The following is a 22500-nucleotide window of genomic DNA, read 5'->3' on the forward strand; positions in this document are numbered from 1 at the left end:
AAAGGACAGAATATGGGGAATTCTCACCTGACTCCAAGAAAAACCCCTAGATCCACACCAATGAAGGTATTTACACCATACCTTATAATAAATATTATGAGCCTGAATCATAGTCTCAATAACCTTCACAGAAAAACCTCGTCTGGACAAGACTTAGCGTTCAATCTCCAAGCAGTGAGCTTCAGAAAGACTAAGTTTGGATGGAGAAAGGGACCCTGAAGTAGAAAATCCTTCATCAGAGGCAATTTCCACGGGAGAAATGATGACATCTTCACTAGGTCCGCAAACCAAGTTCTGCGAGGCCATGCTGGAGCTATTAGAATCACTGAAGCCTGCTCCTGTTTGATACGGGCTATCACCCGAGGAAGGAGAGCAACCGGAGGAAACAGATAAATTAGACCGAAATCCCATGGCACTGCCAGGGCGTCTACCAGAGCTGCTTGAGGATCTCTTGATCTTGCCCTGTATCTTGGAAGCTTGGCGTTTAGACGAGATGCCTCCGGAACTCCCCACTTGAGGGTTAACATTGAAAAAACTTCCGGATGGAGAGCTCATTCCCCTGGATGAAACGTCTGCCTGCTCATATAATACGCTTCCCAGTTGTCCACCCCTGGGATATGAATGGCAGAGAGATGACAATTGTGAGACTCTGCCCACTGAAGAATGTGAGTTACCTCCTTCATAGCTAACATGCTCCGAGTTCCTCCTTGGTGGTTGATATATGCCACCAAAGTGAATGATGTTGTCCGATTGATATCTGACTAAACTCAGTTGAGGCCAAGCTGATAGAGCATTGAGAATTGCTCTCAATTCTAGGATATTTATAGGGAGGGCAGAATCCTCCTGAGTCTAAAGTCCCTGTGCTCTTAGGGACCCCCAAACTGCTCCCCAGCCTAATAGGCTGGCATCCGTGGTCACAATCTCCCAAGAAGGTATCGGGAAACAAGTGCCCTGAGACAAATGGTCCTGGGAGATCCACTAAGACAGAGACATCCTTGTCTGAGAGTCTAAAACTATCCTCAGAGAGATCCGAGTGGTCTCCATTCCAGTGACTGAGCATACATAACTGACTGAGATGGAAGCGAGCAAACAGAATATTGTCCATGGATGCCACCATGAGACCAATTACTTCCATGCATACAGCCACTGATGGACGAACAGAGGACTGAAGAGAACGATAGGCTTCCAGAAACTTGAATTTTCTGACCTCCGTCAAAAAAATCTTCATATATACTGAGCCTATGATCGTCCCCAGAAAACATACCCAGGTACTTGGCACCAAGGAACTTTTCCCTAGATTCACCTTTCACCGGTGAGAGTGGAGAATAGCTAGCAGAGAAGCTGTATAGGATCCTGCTAACTGAAAAGATGGTGCCTGGACCAAGATATCTTCCAGGTAAGGAGCCACCGCAATCCCTAGAGATCTGGCCACAACCAAAAGAGCCCCTAGAACCTTTGTAAAGATTTGAGGAGCAGTGGCTAGGCCGAAAGGCAGGATTACAAATAGGAAATGATGATCCAAAAAAAAAACGAACCTCAGGAACTTGAAATGTTCCCTCTGGATAGGCACATGAAGATATGCATCCTTTAGGTCTATAGTGGTCATAAACTGACCCTGCTGAACTAGAGGGAGAATATAATGAATAGTCTCCGTTTTGTAGGACGGGACCTTGAGAAACTTGTTGAGAGACTTCTGAAGTCTAGAATGGGTTGAAAAAGTTCCCTCCATTTTGGGAACTACAAAAAGATTTTAATAAAATCCCTGACCCTGTTCGTCTACAGGGACTGGGATAATCACCCCCAGAGAGGACAAATCCCTTACACAGTTTAAAAAGGCATCTCTCATTACCTGGTTTACAGATAATCTTGATAATAGGAATCTGTCCCTGGGGGGACAAGACTTGAATTCAATCCTGTATCCCTGGGAGACTAAATCCACTGCCCAAGGATCTGGATCGTCGCAAATCCAAGCCTGCTGAAAAAAGGAAAGCCTGCCTCCTATGTGATCCAGAACTGGCGCCCATGGGAGCCCGGATTTAACGCACGGCTATTGGCTAAGAGGTGAAAACGTCACCTCTAAGCCAAACCTTTTTTTGCTGTGGGTTCCTGTACAAGGTAAAAACGGTGATCGATTGAATCAAATAAAGGAGCTTTCTACATGAAGTACCTTATACTTCATGAATTAAAGTCCCCTTTATTTGTTTCAATAGTAAATTCTAGCGTTTGTAAAATGTTAGGATTTACTTTCACTTTAAATAACCCTCCAGTTTCTTATCTATAGGGTCTCTAAAAGAGGAACTCTTGGCTAAGGTAGATATAGCGCCCTTTACTCTAGGAACAGTGCGCAACAGATCTCGCACTGAATCAGCCACAGGAAAAGGATATTTATGCTTACCTGATAAATTTATTTCTTTTTCGATACGACGAGTACACAGATTTCATCCTTACTTGTGGGATATTCACCTCCTGGTCAGCAGGAGGCGGCAAAGAGCACCACAGCAGAGCTGTATATATAGCTCCTCCCTTCCCTCCCACTCCAGTCATTCGACCGAAGTTAGGAAGAGAAAGGAAAAACCAAGGTGCAGAGGTGTCTGAAGATTAACAAAAATATAACAACCTGTCTCAAAAGAACAGGACGGACCGTGGACTCGTCGTATCGAAAAAGAAAGAAATTTATCAGGTAAGCATAAATTTCCTTTTCTTTTTCAAGATACGACGAGTTCACGGATTTCATCCTTACTTGTGGGATACAATACCAAAGCTATAGTACAAGGATGAAACGGGAGGGACATGACAGGGAACCTAAACGAAAGGCACCGCACCTTGAAAAACTGTCTTCCCAAAAACAGCCTCAGTTGAGGCAAAAGTATCAAAGGCGTGAAGAGACGACTAAGTCGCAGCCTTGCAAATTTGTTCAACAGAAGCATCATCGACGAATGTCCACAAGGAAACCACAGCCCTAGTGGAATGAGCCGCAATCCATTCAGGAGGCTGCTGTACAGCAGTCTCATATGCAAAGCGGATGAAACTCAGTAGCTAAAAAGAAAGAGAGGTAGCCGTAGCTTTCCCCTACGTGTTCCAGAAAAAAATAACAAAATGAAAATGAATGGCAAAAATCCTTGTTCGCCTATAAGTAGAACCTCAAAGCACGGACCATGTCCAAGTATGAAATAGACGCTCCTCCTCAGAAGAAGGATTGGGACACAAGAAAGGAACAAGAATTTCCTAATTAATTTCCACATAAATAACCTTAGGAAGAAAACCAAGTATAGGTCACAACAACACCTTAGCCAAAGAAAAATAAGGCAAGGCGAATATATATAATGCCGAAAACTCAAACACTCTTTGAGCAGAAGAAATGACAACAAAAAGAAAACTTTCCAGGATAACAACTTATTATCAATGGAATGCAGAGGTTTAACAGAACCCCTTAGATAATCTTAAAATCCAAATTCAAACTCCACGGAGAAGCAATTGGAGAAAAACACAGGCCGGACTCTAACTGGAGCTTACAAAAGGAATGAAAACCTGGAACAGCTGCCAAACGCTGTTGTACCAAAGTAGATAAAACAGAGATCAGACCCTATAGGGAACTCTCTGAAAGACCCTTTAATGAAAAACAAAATCCTGGGAATCCTGTCTTTCCTCCATGAGGAACCCTGGATTCACACCAGAAAGACCTTTATGCCCCATCTTAAGGAAAACCATGCTAATGACAGGCTTACATGTCTGAATTAAGGTAACTATGACTAAATTAAAGACACATCGCTTGAACAGGATCAAGTGTCCAATCTCCAAGCAAATAGCCAGACAAACTAGACTTAGGTGAAAGAAGGGACCCCGAATAAAAAGTCCCTCCGCAACAGTAGTATCCAAGAAGATAAAGATAACATTCACCATTGGAATACCAAATCCTGCAAGACCACGCAGAAGTGAGGAGAAGCACCGAAGACTCCTCCTATTCGACCCAGCAAATAAGTGCAAACTGGGGAAATAGACATGCTAGACTGAAGGACTAAAGAACCGCCAAGGCAGTTATCAGCTCGGACTGGAGGTCCCGAACCTAGACCTGCATCTCAAAAGTCAGGCAGTCTGACAAGATGCCATGAGATCCAACTCCGGCTGACCCCAGTAGAAAATCAGGATAGAGACAACTCCCGTATGGAGTTCCCACACACCCGGATGGAATCCTGACCATGCAGAAAATCCGCTTCCCAAAAATCCACCCCAGGGATAAGGAACACTGACAGATAGCGAGAAAGAAACTAGGCCGAAACCAACGGAGGCCAGACCAGCAGTGCCTCGAGCTTGCTTTCAGTTGCAGGAAGTCTATAAAAAGAACAGACTCTACCCGAGTCCATACTCTGTAAAATCAAGTTCCCTGAAATAAGGGAACCTGAAAAAACTAGTTTACATAATCTCCGTTCCATTGGCCAAGTATGCTAAACTGCATAGGACTGAATGGAACTAACAAATGAAAATTTAAGCGACACAAGGCGCTGCACAGATTATGGACCTAATAAGGATAAAAGGTTGAGAGGACCTCACCGGGAATGAACCCTCAGGTTGGTACAGAGCTCAGCCATAGTGCCTTAACATGCTAAGCCAACTGTCCGGTTAATGTCTGTTGTCAACGCCACCAGCCCAAATACCTCTACACACTGGGTCACCGAAGGCCGAGAGGTGGACTGAGGGACTAAACCAGAAATACCTTGATGTCCTGACCTCAGACAGAAAAATCCTCAGTGATGTGGAATCCAGCATGATTCCCAAAAAAGTAACCCTTGTGCTTTGGACCAAGGAACACTATCCTCCACTATCCTCCAGCTCACGGGAGGTAGAACACCATGTTTGTTTAAATCTTGCTTGCTGTAAAGATGACCCCTGAACTAGTGAGATTAGCTAGGTAGGGCACCATTGCCAAGCCCCGTAACCGAAGCACCGCTAACAGCGATCCCTGAGTCTCCGAAAAAACTTGGGGCCAAGGCAAGCCCGAAGGGAAGGACCCCAAACCGGAAGGATTTACCCAAAAAAGGTAAAACCCCATAACCCAGGTGATATAAGTCGACCTTCCAAGACCAAGGGAAAAAAAAATGGAACAAATTAATAGGTTTCCATCTGGAAGGACAACACTCCTCTTACAAAATGGCCTGAAAAATTCCCAATTTTTAGGAATAACAACCCACCAGTATTAGGACTGGGTCAACCACTCCCAGGACTGAGAGGACTCCTACGCAGCGTAAGAACTTCCCTCCCTATGTCTGAGCCTTAGACAATTATGAAGGCAGAAACTGCACCTGAGAGGAATTTATTTGAGCTCGAAAATAAACATGAGCAAAAATGGAAAATCACCCCCTACAAGATCCATCCCGGACCAGGGCATGTCACCCATGCCGTCTATGATTCAACAGCAGGGTATGTGTTCACCAACATCCTAGTCTTAGAACACGTATCCGTGAAACAAGGCTCTAACCAAAAGGTTCCCAGAACTGGAACAGAGCCACCTATGCTCCCCACTGGAGAACTTGAAGGAAGAAATTGAAATAAAGGAAGTAGTCAATTGAAAACTGTATCCAGTCCTGGATTTTATCCAGAAAATCTACTGACTAATAGTCTTAGACAACGTATCAAACCGAAACGCAGTCACACCAGTGACGGTAGCCAAGTACACAGTAGGTTGCCAATGTATACCCTGGTGAGTGTCCAAGGGACTATCCTCTAAGGGCATAGAAGATCTCGTAGAGACCTACCCCTTAAACAAGAAACGTTTGAGTGCACATTCAAGGAGCAATAGTTGGATTCAAACCACAAACATTCTGCTTGCAAGGTAGTTCAGCTAACCCTTATGCTACCAATACTGGCCCTAAGGAAAGACGTCCAGTCTCTTAGTTGAAACGTCTATCTCGGAAACATAGGGAACGCTTAAGGTACCAATTCCATCTGAAACTGAGATTCTCAGGAACGCGGAGAAACCTTTCAGAATAGCACAGCGCCTCCAGAATGCTTATATCTTATGCAAAAATATAGAATGCATCACAACCCCTAGTGTAGGGTGAAGGAAAACGCAGGACACTGCATGTGGTCATAGAATTGTTAGGATAATTTTAACTGACTCCCAAACTGCCAGTGCCGTAGAGGGAGTAGTGCAACAAGAAAAATAAAATTTATAACCAAGTTTTTACAGAGGAACGATACTGTTTCTTTAGAAAAAAAACTATTCCTGTGTGCATTGATTCATCCTTAGTCACAAAAGATGAACTAACACGCAACCATCCAAAATTCATGTATTCATAAGGTACACAGAACAAAACGTTACTGTCTCTTTAAATCTAAAAGTAACTAAGTTCTGTGTTGTAGTGTACCATCCTACTTCACAAAGGATGAAGAAACAAATAAACAGCCTTAAACCTATAAAGAAAGCTTACACAGAAAGCTGTTACTATCACTTTAAATATCTCTTATATCATCCAATTAGAACCTTCTAAATGGAGAGCATTCAGCCTTTGACATGTGGGGCAGCAGTGCGGCCCATGAGGATACACCGCTTGAAATAGCCATTGCGATGTACATAAATCAACCATGTCTTGTGTCCACAACTCCATATGCAAGGAACCGCAGAGCACCGCATGGGAGCCAGAAAACACTTTATAAGTACAATATATTAAACAGCAAGTACATTAAACCACTGAAAGGCATCAAATAGAAATGTTACTGTCTCTTAACAACAGAAAAAGAACGTTATTTTATATGTGCTACTGTCTCTTTAAAAATAAAAATGAAAGGCTTTATTTTCTTGTTTGCAAAAAGGAAATACTGCAGCACCCAAGCAACAGATCAACCACTGACATGCTATATAATAAAATGTACACATAGAGAGTCATGTTTATATCAACATGACCTTAGTTACAAACAAACACAGGAGAGTTTATATACAATGTGCGATACTGTCTCTTGTTAAGCCATATGTCGCACAGTATATCTAGAGCGTGATATAAATTCATCCTTAGTCACTGCAACGCTCTAACCTCCGGTATCTAATGGAGGAAGGAATCGCAATTATGCACATACAACTCCGCCCCTCGTGGGCGTGTCAACTTCCCCTCCCGGTCGCCATTGTTACTAAACGACCGGGAGCAAAATAACAAGCTGCTGGCTCATGCCTATGTCTAGAGCCCAACTCATAGCACACAGTGTCCCTTGCTGTCACGTGTCCCATTCGGTTATACGGACAATAGCCGCAGAAAGCAAAGTGCGCAGCATAATAAAAAATGGCCACAAGGCTCCGCCCATCGTGGGCGTATTAACCTGCAGTTCCCGGTCTTTCTATAAGTATCATTGATTTAATAACTACGACTTAGGTACTGCTTCAGTATCGATCCCCACTGAAAATAAATTACTGCGCATCAAACTACGTGGGCGTATTAACCTGCAGTTCCCGGTCTTTCTATAAGTATCATTGATTTAATAACTACGACTTAGGTACTGCTTCAGTATCGATCCCCACTGAAAATAAATTACTGCGCATCAAACTAACACTCCCGGATGCTAATAAAACTGACTAATAGCCTTAGACTTAGACTGAGTTAAAAGGCCAACGGAGCCGTCAGAAAAACATGGGGACAAGTTTTCTACTGTGTCTGTCATTTCCACAACACAGCCCAATGTCGTGTAAACTAACTCACTCATAACAGTGCAATGAGTATAATAAAAAAAGATGCAGCTATCAGTATCTAATACCAGCTTGCTGCACATCGTCCTGTAGCCCCTGCTAAGGATATACTGTCGGAATATACTGAGTTAAATTTTAGAATGCAGGAGTTCTTACCATTAAGTACAGTGCTCCATTTCTCTGAGATCTATGACCCAGAATAAAAAGTCAGCACTTACCTCAAAAGCTGTGCGACAGCATGGCAATCCATTAGGTTTTCAGAGGTCCTCTCCCTCCCATAGCCCTGTGAAACAAGATAAGCCTGAGTTAAAAGTGCTTAGGCTATCTGTATTTAGGGCAGCAACATGTATAGGAGGCGCAGTGAGAATTATGTCCCACCAGTTCCTACTGCTTTAAAGCCACCAAATGCTTCTCTCTCTCTCTTGTAAAGGTGTATCCAGTCCACGGGTTCATCCATTACTTGTGGGATATTCTCCTTCCCCAACAGGAAGTTGCAAGAGGACACCCACAGCAGAGCTGTCTATATAGCTCCTCCCCTAACTGCCACCCCCAGTCATTCTCTTGAAACTCTCGACAAGAAAGGAAGTATCAAGAGATATGTGGTGACTTAGTGTAGTTTTTACCTTCAATCAAGAGTTTGTTATTTTTAAACGGTACCAGCGTTGTACTGTTTTACTCTCAGGCAGAAATTAGAAGAAGAGTCTGCCTGGATGTTGATGATCTTAGCGGTTTGTAACTAAGGTCCATTGCTGTTCTCACACATAACTGAAGAGTATGGAAAGAAAACTTCAGTTGGGGGGATGGTTTGCAGATCACCTGCTTTTAGGTATGTTCAGTATATTTTTTTTTAAGGTCTAAAAAATGCTGACAGTGCCTGGTATATTTGAGGTAAGCCTGATACAGTGATTTAACAACGACTGGGATCATGCTTACAAGACAAGGGTAATATTCATGTTATTTCTCATATTACTTAGTGTAAAAACGTTTGCATAACTTTCAGAAAAAACGTTTTTTTTCTCTGAGGGTGATAAATCTTTATTTGGGGCCTAGTTTTCCACATGGCTTGTTAGATTACTCCTAGGAGTACTTTTTTAAGGCCCTCTGACATTGAGTACATGGTGGGAGGGGCCTATTTTCGTGCACTTTATGCGCAGTTGATATTCAGACTGAGACATCCAGCTTCCCTAAAGGAGTCCTCTGGCATCTAGGACCACTATAGAGGGTTTTTTTTTCATGCAAAAATCGTGTTTAAGGGCAGGTAGGAGCCACAGCAGAGCTGTGGCAGTGTGTTTGACTGTTTTTTTAACAGTTTTACCGTTTTTCTAATCCGGTTTGGGGCCTAAGGGGTTAATCATCTATTTGCAAGTGGGTGCAATGCTGTTTTGGTCTCTTATACACACTGTAAAAATTTCGTAGAGTTTACTACTTTTTATCACTGTTTTGCAGTTTATGTGGCAGTTTTTTTTCTCTTAAAGGCACAGTACAGTTTTTGTCTAATTGCTTTTTCCCATTTATTAAAGTGTTTTCCAAGCTTGCTGGTCTCATTACTAGTCTGTTAAACATGTTTGACATAGAGGAAACTCCTTGTTCTTTATGTTTAGAAGCCATTGTGGAACCCCCTCTTAGAATGTGTACCAAATGCACTGACCTTTCTATAAGTTATAAAGACCATATTATGGCTTTTAAAGATTTATCACCAGAGGTTTCTCAGACTGACAAAAGGGAGGTTAAACCACCTAGCTCTCCCAATGTGTCAGAACCTATATCTCCCGCGCAAGTGACGCCAAGTACATCTGGCGCGTCCAATGCGTTTACCTTACAAGACATGGCGGCAGTTATGAATCATACCCTCACAGAGGTATTGTCCAAACTGCCAGGGTTACAAGGAAAGCGAGACAGCTCTGGGGCTAGAACAAATACAGAGCTTTAGTAGCTATGTCTGATATACCCTCACAATGTACAGAAGCCGAAGCAGGAGAGCTTCTATCTGTGGGTGACATTTCTGATTCAGGGAAGGCGTTACTTCAGTCTGACTCTGAAATGACAGCATTTAAATTTAAGCTTGAACACCTCCGCTTGTTGCTCAGGGAGGTTTTAGCGACTCTGGATGACTGTGACACCATTGTAGTCCCAGAGAAATTGTGTAAAATGGACAAATACTTTGCAGTGCCTGTTTACACTGATGTTTTTCCAATCCCTAAGAGGTTTTCAGAAATTATTACGAAGGAATGGGATAGACCAGGTGTACCGTTCTCTCCCCCTCCTGCTTTTAAAAAGATGTTTCCCATAGATGCCGCTACACGGGACTCGTGGCAGACGGTCCCTAAGGTGGAGGGAGCAGTCTCTACCCTAGCTAAGCGTACAACTATCCCCATCGAGGACAGTTGTGCTTTCCTAGATCCAATGGATAAATTAGAGGGTTTCCTTAAGAAAATCTTTATACAACAAGGTTTTATTCTCCAGCCTCTTGCATGCATTGCCCCAGTCACTGCTGCAGCGGCTTTCTGGTTCGAGTCTCTTGAGGAGGCTCTACAGGTGGAGACCCCGTTGGATGATATCCTAGACAGGCTTAAAGCTCTTAAGTTAGCCAATTCATTTATTTCTGACACCGTTTTTCATTTAACAAAGCTAACGGCTAATAATTCAGGTTTTGCCATTCAGGCGCGTAGGGCGCTATGGCTTAAGTCCTGGTCAGCTGACGTTACTTCAAAGTCTAAGCTTCTCAACATCCCCTTCAAAGGGCAGACCCTATTGGGCCTGGACTGAAGGAGATAATTTCTGATATTACTGGAGGAAAAGGCCTCGCCCTTCCCCAGGATAGGTCCAACAAATTAAGGACCAAACAGACTAATTTTCGTTCCTTTTGAAACTTTAAGAGTGGCGCAGCTTCAACTTCCTCTACTACAAAACAAGAGGGAACTTTTGCCCAGTCCAAGCCAGTCTGGAGACCTAACCAGGCTTGGAACAAGGGAAAGCAGGCCAAAAAACCTGCTGCTGCCTCTAAGACAGCATGAAGGAGTAGCCCCCGATCCAGGACCGGATCTAGTTGGGGGCAGACTTTCTCTCTTCACCCAGGCTTGGGCAAGAGACGTCCAAGATCCCTGGGCTCCAGAGATTGTTTCCCAGGGATATCTTCTGGATTTCAAAGCCTCATCTCCAAAGGGGAGATTTCATCTCTCACAATTATCTGCAAACCAGATAAAGAGAGAGACATTCTTACGTTGCGTTCAAGACCTTCTGGTTATGGGAGTGATCCACCCAGTTCCAAGGGAGGAACAGGGGCAGGGATTCTATTCAAATCTGTTTATAGTTCCCAAAAAAGAGGGAACTTTCAGACCAATCTTGGATCTCAAGATCCTAAACAAATTTCTCAGGGTCCCATCTTTCAAGATGGAGACTATTCGAACCATCCTACCTATGATCCAGGAGGGTCAATATATGACTACCGTGGACTTAAAGGATGCTTATCTCCACATTCCGATACACAGAGCTCATCATCGGTTTCTCAGGTTTGCCTTCCTAAACAGGCACTACCAGTTTGTGGCTCTTCCCTTCGTGTTAGCCACGGCACCAAGAATCTTTACGAAGGTTCTAGGGTCCCTACTGGCAGTTCTAAGGCCACGAGGCATAACGGTGGCTCCTTACCTAGACGACATTCTGATACAGGCGTCGACTTTTCAAATCGCCAAGTTCCATACGGACATTGTTCTGGCATTCCTGAGGTCTCATGGGTGGAAGGTGAACGAAGGAAAGAGTTCTCTCTCCCCTCTCACAAGAGTTTCCTTCCTAGGAACTCTGATAGATTCAGTAGAAATGAAGATTTTTCTGACAGAGGTCAGGTTGTCAAAGCTTCTAACTTCCTGCCGTGCTCTTTATTCCACTTCTCAGCCGTCAGTGGCTCAGTGTATGGAAGTAATCAGCTTAATGGTAGCGGCAATGGACATAGTTCCGTTTGCCCGCCTACATCTCAGACCACTGCAACTTTGCATGCTCAATCAGTGGAATGGGGATTACACAGATTTGTCCCCTCTGCTAAATCTGGATCAAGAGACCAGGGATTCTCTTCTCTGGTGGCTATCTCGGGTCCATCTTTCCAGGGGAATGAGTTTCCGCAGGCCAGAATGGACTATAGTGACAACAGATGCCAGCCTTCTGGGCTTCAGTCTGGAACTCCCTGAAGGCTCAGGGTTCGTGGACTCAGGAGGAAACCCTCCTTCCGATAAACATTCTGGAACTAAGAGTGATATTCAATGCTCTTCAGGCTTGGCCTCAGCTAGCTGCGGTCAGGTTCATCAGATTTCAGTCGGACAACATCACGACTGTAGCCTACATCAACCATCAGGGGGGGAACAAGGAGCCCCCTGGCAATGTTGGAGGTTTCAAAGATAATTCTATGGGTAGAGGTTCACTCTTGCCATCTCTCAGCTATCCATATCCCAGGAGTAGAGAACTGGGAGGCGGATTTCCTAAGTCGGCAGACTTTTCATCCGGGGGAGTGGGAGCTCCATCCGGAGGTATTTGCCCAGTTGATTCAACTATGGGGCAAACCAGAACTGGATCTCATGGCGTCTCGTCAGAACACCAAGCTTCCTCGTTACGGGTCAAGGTCCAGGGATCCCAAGGCAGCGCTGATAGATGCTCTAGCAGCGCCCTGGTCCTTCAGCCTGGCTTATGTGTTTCCACCGTTTCCTCTCCTCCCTTGTCTGATTGCCAAGATCAAGCAGGAGAGAGCTTCAGTGATTTTGATAGCTCCTGCGTGGCCACGCAGGACTTGGTATGCAGATCTGGTGGACATGTCATCCTTTCCACCATGGACTCTGCCGCTAAGGCAGGACCTTCTACTTCAAGGTCCTTTCAAACATCCAAATCTAATTTCTCTGCGTCTGACTGCTTGGAGATTGAACGCTTGATTCTATCAAAGCGTGTTTTTTCTGAATCGGTCATTGATACCTTAATTCAGGCTCGAAAGCCTGTCACCAGGAAAATCTATCATAAGATATGGTGTAAATATCTTCATTGGTGTGAATCCAAGGGTTACTCATGGAGTAAAGTCAGGATTCCTAGAATCTTATCCTTTCTCCAAGAAGGATTGGAGAAGGGATTGTCAGCTAGTTCCTTAAAGGGACAGATTTCTGCTCTGTCTATTCTTTTGCACAAACGTCTGGCTGAGGTTCCAGATGTTAAGGCGTTTTGTCAGGATTTAGTTAGAATCAAGCCTGTGTTTAAACCTGTTGCTCCGCCATGGAGTTTAAATTTAGTTCTTAAAGTTCTTCAAGGGGTTCCGTTTGAACCTTTGCATTCCATAGATATTAAACTTTTATCTTGGAAAGTTCTGTTTTTAGTAGCTATCTCCTCGGCTCGAAGAGTTTCGGAGTTGTCTGCTTTACAGTGTGATTCACCTTATCCGATTTTCCATGCAGATAAGGTAGTTTTGCGTACCAAACCTGGGTTTCTTCCTAAGGTAGTATCTAATAAGAATATCAATCAGGAGATTGTTGTTCCTTCATTATGTCCTAATCCTTCCTCAAAGAAGGAACGTCTTTTACACAATCTTGATGTGGTTCATGCTTTAAAGTTTTATTTACAAGCTACGAAGGATTTTCGTCAAACATCTGCTTTGTTTGTTGTCTACTCTGGACAGATGACAGGCCAAAAGGCTTCGGCAACTTCTCTTTCTTTTTGGCTGAGAAGCATAATCCGCTTAGCTTATGAGACTGCTGGCCAGCAGCCTCCTGAAAGAATTACAGCTCATTCCACTAGAGCGGTGGCTTCCACATGGGCTTTTAAAAATGAGGCCTCTGTTGAACAGATTTGTAAGGCGGCGACTTGGTCTTCGCTTCATACTTTTTCTAAATTCTACAAATTTGATACTTTTGCATCTTCGGAGGCTATTTTTGGGAGAAAGGTCTTACAGGCAGTGGTGTCTTCCGTTTAAGTTCCTGCCTTGTCCCTCCCTTCATCCGTGTCCTAAAGCTTTGGTATTGGTATCCCACAAGTAATGGATGAACCCGTGGACTGGATACACCTTTACAAGAGAAAACAAAATTTATGCTTACCTGATAAATTTATTTCTCTTGTGGTGTATCCAGTCCACGGCCCGCCCTGTCATTTTAAGGGAGGTGTTTTTTATTTTTAAACTACAGTCACCACTGCACCCTATAGTTTCTCCTTTTTTCTTGCTTGTCTTCGGTCGAATGACTGGGGGTGGCAGTTAGGGGAGGAGCTATATAGACAGCTTTGCTGTGGGTGTCCTCTTGCAACTTCCTGTTGGGAAAGAGAATATCCCACAAGTAATGGATGAACCCGTGGACTGGATACACCACAAGAGAAATACATTTATCAGGTAAGCATAAATTTTGTTTTTTTACTGAAGAGACTGATCTGGTCTAGGCTACACCCTAGCACAAAGTAGCACTCAGAGGCACCACTTAAAAAATAATAAACACTTGATTGAAGAATCTTTACTAACACCTCATTTTGCCATCTCCTATCTAACTAACACAGGCAAAGAGAATGACTGGAGTGGGAGGGAAGGGAGGAGCTATATATATATATAGCTCTGCTGTGGTGCTCTTTGCCGCCTCCTGCTGACCAGGAGGTGAATATCCCACAAGTAAGGATGAAATCCGTGGACTCGTTGTATCTTGAAAAAGAAACAGGTTTTTAAACACAGGAGACGGGTTAAAAGGAACACCCGGCTTCTCCCATTCCTGACATATAATGTCAGACATGCGATCTGGAACAGGAAAAACTTCCACAGATTTAGGTTTGACATCAAAAACTATATTCTGTTTTTTAGCCTTTTTAGGAGTCTCTGCAACAGTTTCAGAGACATCCAAAATAGCTAAAACCTCCTTCAAAAATAAACAGAGATGCTCCAGTTTAAATCTAAAATGAACCTCCTCTTGAATCTATTGTACTAGAAACTGCAAAATCTGAATCAGAGATCTCGACCTCAGAAGCTGCAGAGGAAAGATCCTCGCCAGATAACTGAGAAAGACTAACCAAATCAGTCTTGGCGGAATCAGAACCCATAGAAATATTCTTAGATTTCCTCTTCCTTTTCCCAAAACTAGGTAAAGCACTTAGGGCTGCAGAAACTGCAGATGTGAACTGCACAGCAAAATCTTTAGGCAGACAAACACTCCCAGAGACTGACTAAGAGGAACCGCAGGGCACTACATGTGAATCTGTCAGAGACTGGGACATGTTAGCAGAATGCAATAATTAGAGCAGCCGCTCCGAACCCACCAGTCGGCACACGATGCAAGACTCACATTGATGACGTCAGACGCCAATATGAACACCAAACAGCCACTACAATACCAGTACACAAAGGTAGCGTGCAATGCCGGGAATGCAGCGAACCAACTGCAGGTAGCTATCCAAAGTAGAAAAGGTCCAGCAGCACAGCAGTGTAATAAAAGAAGAGACATTTATTCAACAGATCAGTAACAGTACAAACATGGACAAATCGTCTGACGCGTTTCGCACCCCCTAGTGGCGCTTCCTCATAGACTGAGGATAGTATACGCATGACCTTCTTTTATGCTGGCCATGAGTAATCACATATTAACTCTTTAATGTCAAAATCAAATTGCAACATAAAGCATTAATATATATATATATATATATATATATATATATATATATATATATATATATATATATATATATATATATATATATATATATATACAGTGGGACCTCGGTTTACGAATTTAATGCGTTCTCCGGGACGTTTCGTATTGCGAAAAATTCGTAAACCGAAACACTGTTTCCCATAGGAATGCATTGAAAACCAATTAATGCGTTCCGGAGGTGAGAAAAAAGGCTCCAAAACCTGCTCCAAAAGGCTCCAAAAGGCTCCACAACTTGCTGCAAATGGCTCCAAAAGGCTCAGCAACTTGCTGCAAATGGCTCCAAAACCGGGACACTTGTTTCGTATTGCGAAAAAAATTCGTAAACTGAAACACTGTTTCCCATAGGAATGCATTGAAAACCAATTAATTAGTTCGTATTGCGAAAAAAATTCGTAAACCGAGGCATTTTTTTCCCAGAATTTTCATTCGTAAACCAAAATTTTGTTTACCGAATCGTTCGTTAACCGAGGTCCCACTGTATATGTATATATATATATATATATATATATATATATATATAAATAATAGTAGAATATGCCATGATTAACAGTCAGTTCTCAATATACAGAATAGCAGATCAGCATGAAAATTGTACATACATATTTGCTTTACTTACATTATATTATTAATGAAGAAAACATTAAGCCTATGAAAAATTGATTAATAAGATATATCCTGTGATGCAATAAAGCTTTTGGTATTATTAAATTCTCAAAAAAAAGCCCATGAAGAAACATAATACATTAGGATGACCATCTATATTCTATATTGCAACACAGTGTTACAAGACTAACAAGCTTGCAAAATGCAGACAATGTTGACCCACATCTTTATGGTTCCCACACAACATTCCACCAATATGCTAACTGTTATATTAGTAGATTAATGTCATCATAGTTTATACATTTACAAGAATAAACTTAATACTCTTAACATTCCCTCTAGATATCATCCCACAAGGGATTAATTATATGTATCACTTTCTAGGTGCTCCACCTTATGAGAACAAAGACATGTATGTATTTGTTTAAATAAGCTATATGATTTAAGGAAGTATTCAAACAACTCAAAATGGCGTTGGAGTCTCTTCGAAGTAATCATGATATAGTTATTAGAAACTCAGATAAAGGAGGGAATATAGTTATCTTGAACAAAAATTATTACTTTAAAGAGGCACTACGTCAACGCTGTGACACCTCCACTTATAAACGCCTTAGTGGCAATCCTACATTGGTGTTTAAAAGACAATTGTTAATATTACTGGATGATGGCATTCATTTAGGAGTGTTTAAACCGGAGGATTTGTCATTCTTGGTACCAGAATTTCCCATTGCTCCCCTATTTCACTATTTGCCAAAGGTGCATAAGAATCCTGAACGGCCGCCAGGAAAGAGAACTATTTTTGGGTAGTAGTGGACATTGTCTCTTTATATACCTGCATTCCTCATGCTTTGGGCCTAAGAGCCGTAAGATATTTTTTGGATAACTTTTCAGCAAATGAGGATGATGTTAAGGCATATATTTGTTCCATTTTATAGTTTGTACTAACCCATAACTTTCTAACATTTAATGATAAATTCTATCTTCAATGTTGTGGAACGGCAATGGGGGCAAAATTCGCCCCCTGTTTCGCCAACTTGTATGTAGGTTATTGGGAAATGAAGTATATGTATAACAATAAGTACAAAGAATATACGGATAAGATACTTTATTACAGGAGGTTCATTGATGATGTTATTTTGATCATCGGTGAAGCTCTTGATAAAGCTGGTTTTGATACGTTTCTTGCATTTTTAAATGGAAATTATATGTGTTTGAAATTTGTTGGAGGATATAACTCTGAGAAAACTGACTTCTTGGATGTGACACGAGAGGGTGACGTGGAGAAAATAATAGTGTTGAAGACTTTTAGAAAACCCACAGCGGAGAACACTATTCTCCATGCAAGTTCATGCCATCTTCCCCACCTTATTGGTGCCATACCAAGAGGTCAGTTCATCGGACTAAGACGTAACACCAATGACGACTTGGTATATTTGCAACAGGCAAATGAACTTACTAAAATATTGATTGCTAGGGGTTATGATCCAACTGAATTAGAGAAAACCAAATTAGAAATTAGTACGATGGTAATAAGAAAAAAGGCTGAAAGAAGCATCCATAGTTCATTTAGTGACAGTATTGTATACACTACTGAATACACAAATCAATTTCCACAGATAGTTAAAATTCTCAAAAGAAATTTGCCAATACTTGGGAGTGATAATGTATTACAAAGTCATATTGACAATTGTAAGTTTGTTTAAAAAAAAACCATTGACCTTGGCGTCTAGATTGGCTCCGAGTATGGTTCCAAATACAATGATCACCAGGGGTGATCAATGGTTAAGAAAGAAAGGGAACTATAAATTTGGAGCAAGAACATGTTTAACATGCAGTATGATGGATGTAACTAATACGTTTGGATCATCTGTTGATGAAGTGACCTATGAAATTGGATTTTATGCCAGTAGTAAAACCACATATGTGGTCTATTTATTAGGGTGCAACATTTGTCATGTTCAATATGACGGTAAGACGACAACAGAAGACAATGTGAGGATAAGGGAACATGTCAATAATGTCAAGAACTACTGCAAAGATTCAACCGTGGCGAGACATTTTAGCCTCACACATTTTACCAGTATTGGTGATTTCTCTGTAAAAATTATTGACGTGGCAAAAACTCCCCCTAGGGGGGAAATAAATGTAGGATACTTGATAAAAAGGAATTGTATTGAATATACCGACTCAAAATTAGAGTTCCCACTGGTTTAAATCTTGAGTGGGACATTAGTTATTTTGTTTGAATACTTTGTTAAATCATATAGCTTATTTAAACAAATACATACATGTCTTTGTTCTCATAAGGGGAGCGCACCTAGAAAGTGATACATATAATGAATCCCTTATGGGATGATATCTAGAGGGCATGTTAAGAGTATTAAGTTTATTCTTGTAAATTTATAAACTATGATGACATTAATCTACTAATATAACAGTTTGAATATTGGTGGAATGTTGTGTGGGAACCATAAAGATGTGGGTCAGCATTGTCTGCATTTTGCAAGCTATGTGATGGTAACATGTGAAAATATTGCCATATAGTTTATCCTTGTTAGTCTTGTAACAATGTGTTGCAATATAGAATATAGATGATTGTCATCCTAATGTATTATGTATCATCATGGGCTTTTTTTTGAGAATTTAATATCAAAAGCTTTATTGCATCACAGGATATATCTTATTAATCAATTTTTCATAGGCTTAAAGGGACACTGAAACCAAATTTTTTCTTTCTTGATTCAGATAGAGCATGACATTTTAAGCAACTTTCTAATTTACTCCTATTATCAAATTTTCTTCATTCTCTTGGTATCTTTATTTGAAATGCAAGAATGTAAGTTTAGATGCCGGCCAATTTTTGGTGCACAACCTGGGATGTCTTTGCTGATTGGTGGATACATTCATCCACAAATAAAAGAAGTGCAGTCCAAAGTTCTGAACCAAAAAAAAAAAAAAAGCTTAGATGCCTTCTTTTTCAACTAAAGATAGCAAGAGAATGAAGAAAAATTGATGATAGGAATAAATTAGAAAGTTGCTTAAAATTGCATGCTCTATCTGAATCACGAAACAAAAAATTTGGGTTCAGTGTCCCTTTAATGTTTTCTTCATTAATCATATAAATGTAAGTAAAGCAAATATGTATGTACAATTTTCTCGCTGATCTGCTATTCTGTATATTGAGAACTGACTGTTAACCGTGGCATATTCTATAATTATATATATATTTTTTAATGTTTTATGTTGCAATTTGATTTTGACATTTAAGAGTTAATATGTGATTACTCATGGCCAGCATAAAAGAAGGTCATGGGTATACTATCCTCAGTCTATGAGGAAGCGCCACTAGGGGGCGCGAAACACATCAGACGATTTGTCCATGTTTGTACTGTTACTGATCTGTTGAATAAACGTCTTCTTTTTTTACACTGCTGTGCTGCTGGACTTTTTCTTCATGTTAGCAGAAAGCTGAGACAACCCCTGAACAGCATTATTCTGAGAAAAAGAAGGCTCAGATAAGGAATCCTTATCCTTAGATAATAAAACCTTATTAAGGCAAGGGGAACAAAATTGCACATGAGGTATAACCTGGGCACCTGCACGATAAAGAAATTTATCGAAATGACAGAGAAAGCTTGGGATCGGCTTCCATAGTAAATAAAATAGCCCTTTATTTACCTTATACTCTAATTTCAATATAAAAAAATTAGAATCAAATTCTAAGCATAGATAAATTATTATTAAAACCGGCACGTCTACACCCCAGCCATGCTGGAGAAACTCACCCAACCTATAAACAAGGAATCCAATCCAGACCAGCAGATAAATCCTGTTCAAACTGCAGATCCTAGAAAGCTGCAAACATCAGAGAGAAGCGACAGGAAGGAAAAAGATCTAATGCCAGAAAATCCGGTCTGTCTCCTAGAAAATCCGGCTTCCAAGCAGTCGGCTAGAAACAAACTGTTCAGCACTCAGGAAGTAACAGAGCGGTCACATGATCGCAAATTCAAAACAAGTGTGACAGAATCCTCACTGACAGAGACCTGTAGATAAAGATAAAACAGCGTAACCAACCCTGGTTTTTTATATAGGGGTGGCAAAAATGTTGGAAGGTAAGCAAAGATCACCTTGCCGTCTTCCAACTGCTAAAATCCACCATTACTCTTACTAAAGAGAGTTACATGGACATAGCATAACCCCAATCCTTGCTTGCAGGGAAAAGTACCCATTAAAGGATTAACAACTTCTTCAGAAACCTTCACACATCACCTACAATGTTACACAGGCGAATGACTGGGGATTGTGGGTAATGGGAGGATACTTGAAATATCAAGAACAGTATCACCTACAAAATATTAGATTTTCTTAAAGAGGAATCAAACTTCCTATCTAATGTGTCTTTAAAAGAAAAACCATTTTCCATAGGAAGAGTAGTTTTTTTAAGCTAAGGCAGAAATAATATCATCCACATTAGGGACATTATCAAAATGGTCATACTTAGCAGACTGAACAGGATAAATTTTCTTAAATCTGAGGGATGGACTGAAAATACTTAAAGACTAAAGCCAATCCTTGGCCCAAATTTTAGAGACAGCCTAGGGAACAGGAAAAAAAAAAATAATAATTCATCCTGATATTTAAAATAATAATCTAGATGACCATTTGAATTCTACCCAGCAAAGGTATCATCTGAAACCTCCAAAGCAAGCGATACTAATTTAAGCAAAGAACGGATTAACTCAGTCTGGAATAAATACACAGAGGGAGATGGATAAGTATTAATAGCCTGACAAACTCCCTGATCATCAGATAACACTTCCCCCTCAGACATAACTGACTCACAGTGAGATTCAGAAACACCAGCACTACTAGAGAACGAAAATCAGACACTGACCTTTTCCTTTTAAATGGCGGAGGGAAAGCAGCCATCAGATCTGTGATAGTAGACTTGAAATACTCCCTCAGATAAAGAGGGGGGGGCAATTGTTCTTGTACAGAACAAACAGAAGTTTTGTGCACTAAGGGCTCGATTTACCAAAGCCCTACGGCTGCAAGTTCTCACAAGAACTTGCTCACCGAAATTTATCAAGCAGCGGTCACCAGACCACCGCTTCCTTAACCTCTTCGCCACCTCTAAGGTGGTGAAATTCAATCTCCGCGGTCGAGTCTGACCAAGGAGATTGACAGCTACTGCCCGCGTGTGATTGGCTGAGCGTGGGCACGATTGCACGTGAGCGCAAAATTGCGCTCGTGTGCAATGGTGATTACCTGCGGGTAATTTTGCCCCGCCACAGGCGAGCTGAGGCGTACAGGGGTGCATTTACGTGCCCCTGTATGCCTCAGCTTTGATAAATCTAGCCCTAAATGTCAGAAAATAATATTTATATCTTTTTAAATAAAAAGGATAAAAACAAGCTTAATGCCCAATACTGTAAATACGTCCCTCATGACTAAGTCAGTACTGAAGAGGGGATCCCCAGGGTCTTAACCAGGTAACCCGAAAATAAAATATTAAACAATCTTGCACATCTTCATTCTCCACCTACCTCCAGTGGACGCAAAGACAAGACTGATTACCATAGAGGTGGGAGGGTTAATATAGAGCTCTGAGGTTTGGAAATATTTGCCTTCTCCTAGAGGCAGGAAAGGTAATTCCCAGGAGTAATGGATCATGAACTATTATTACCTATATGAAATAAATCAAAACATGAGTTTACACAAGATGTTGCCTTGTTCAATAAAAGTGGATGGACCACAGTGACATACAGTACAGTAGTGCAGTTGCTGAAATGCAGTGATCATTTACTTTATAGTTGGGATTACTGCTCACTTTGTACAATTGTTCTCGCCATATCAGTATTTATAAGTCACAGTTGTAATGTGATGTTTTTAGGGACATATACAATTCTAAAAAACTTATATTGCGCATATGAAAGACCTTTTTTTAAGCAGGGATTTATGATAGGGATTTTCAAACTCAGTCCTGAATAGCTGCACCTAGGCCAGAATTTCAGAATCTCTCTGCTTGCAGAGATGCCAATGAGTCACTTTTGTCACATGTGCTTAAAATGAGATTCAATGAAAAAGTGGCTTTTTTCCAGCTGTAGAATACAGGATTTGGACACTAAAGACATAATAAAGTACAGAAAGAACTGAGACAGATAAACAATGAGGAGACTAAACCTGACCATCTCATACATAAAATACAAATAATGAAAACCAATTCTTATTTTGATAAAACGTTCCAATACATGAAAACACTTAAACCCATTGCCTTCCCTCTACAGAGAGAAACAAGATATAACACTTTGGCACAGGTTAAATGGAGTGTGGAAGCCACTTATTAAACTATACAGTCAAGTAACATTTAAGAAAAGATTTCCTCTTACTTTCTTTGTGTGCTTTATTTTCTGAGGGCTGAGGTGCTCTAAATCCTCTTGTATTTCTTTCACCTGTATTTATATGTTAAAAAAAAATGGTTACAAGAGCTGAACTTAAATAAAAAGCAGGTTAGTATTGTATAACAATCAGCTTCTTAAAAAGTAGAATACATACAATATATTTTAACAGAAAAATGTCAACATA

At 41.1% G+C, this 22500-nt stretch overlaps 1 protein-coding gene across 1 annotated transcript in view; it reads right to left on the minus strand.

Annotated features, from left to right (window-relative positions):
* KIAA0753 (KIAA0753 ortholog) overlaps nt 1-22500 on the minus strand; it is a 150631-nt gene that overhangs the window by 114103 nt on the left and 14028 nt on the right. Inside the window, exon 5 of the mRNA XM_053705247.1 lies at nt 22305-22367. Coding sequence (XP_053561222.1) covers nt 22305-22367 — 63 coding nt within the window. The remainder of the gene's footprint in view (nt 1-22304; nt 22368-22500) is intronic.

The sequence above is a fragment of the Bombina bombina genome, chromosome 3 (genome assembly GCF_027579735.1).
Source record: "Bombina bombina isolate aBomBom1 chromosome 3, aBomBom1.pri, whole genome shotgun sequence".
In the NCBI taxonomy this organism is placed as follows: Eukaryota; Metazoa; Chordata; class Amphibia; order Anura; family Bombinatoridae; genus Bombina; species Bombina bombina.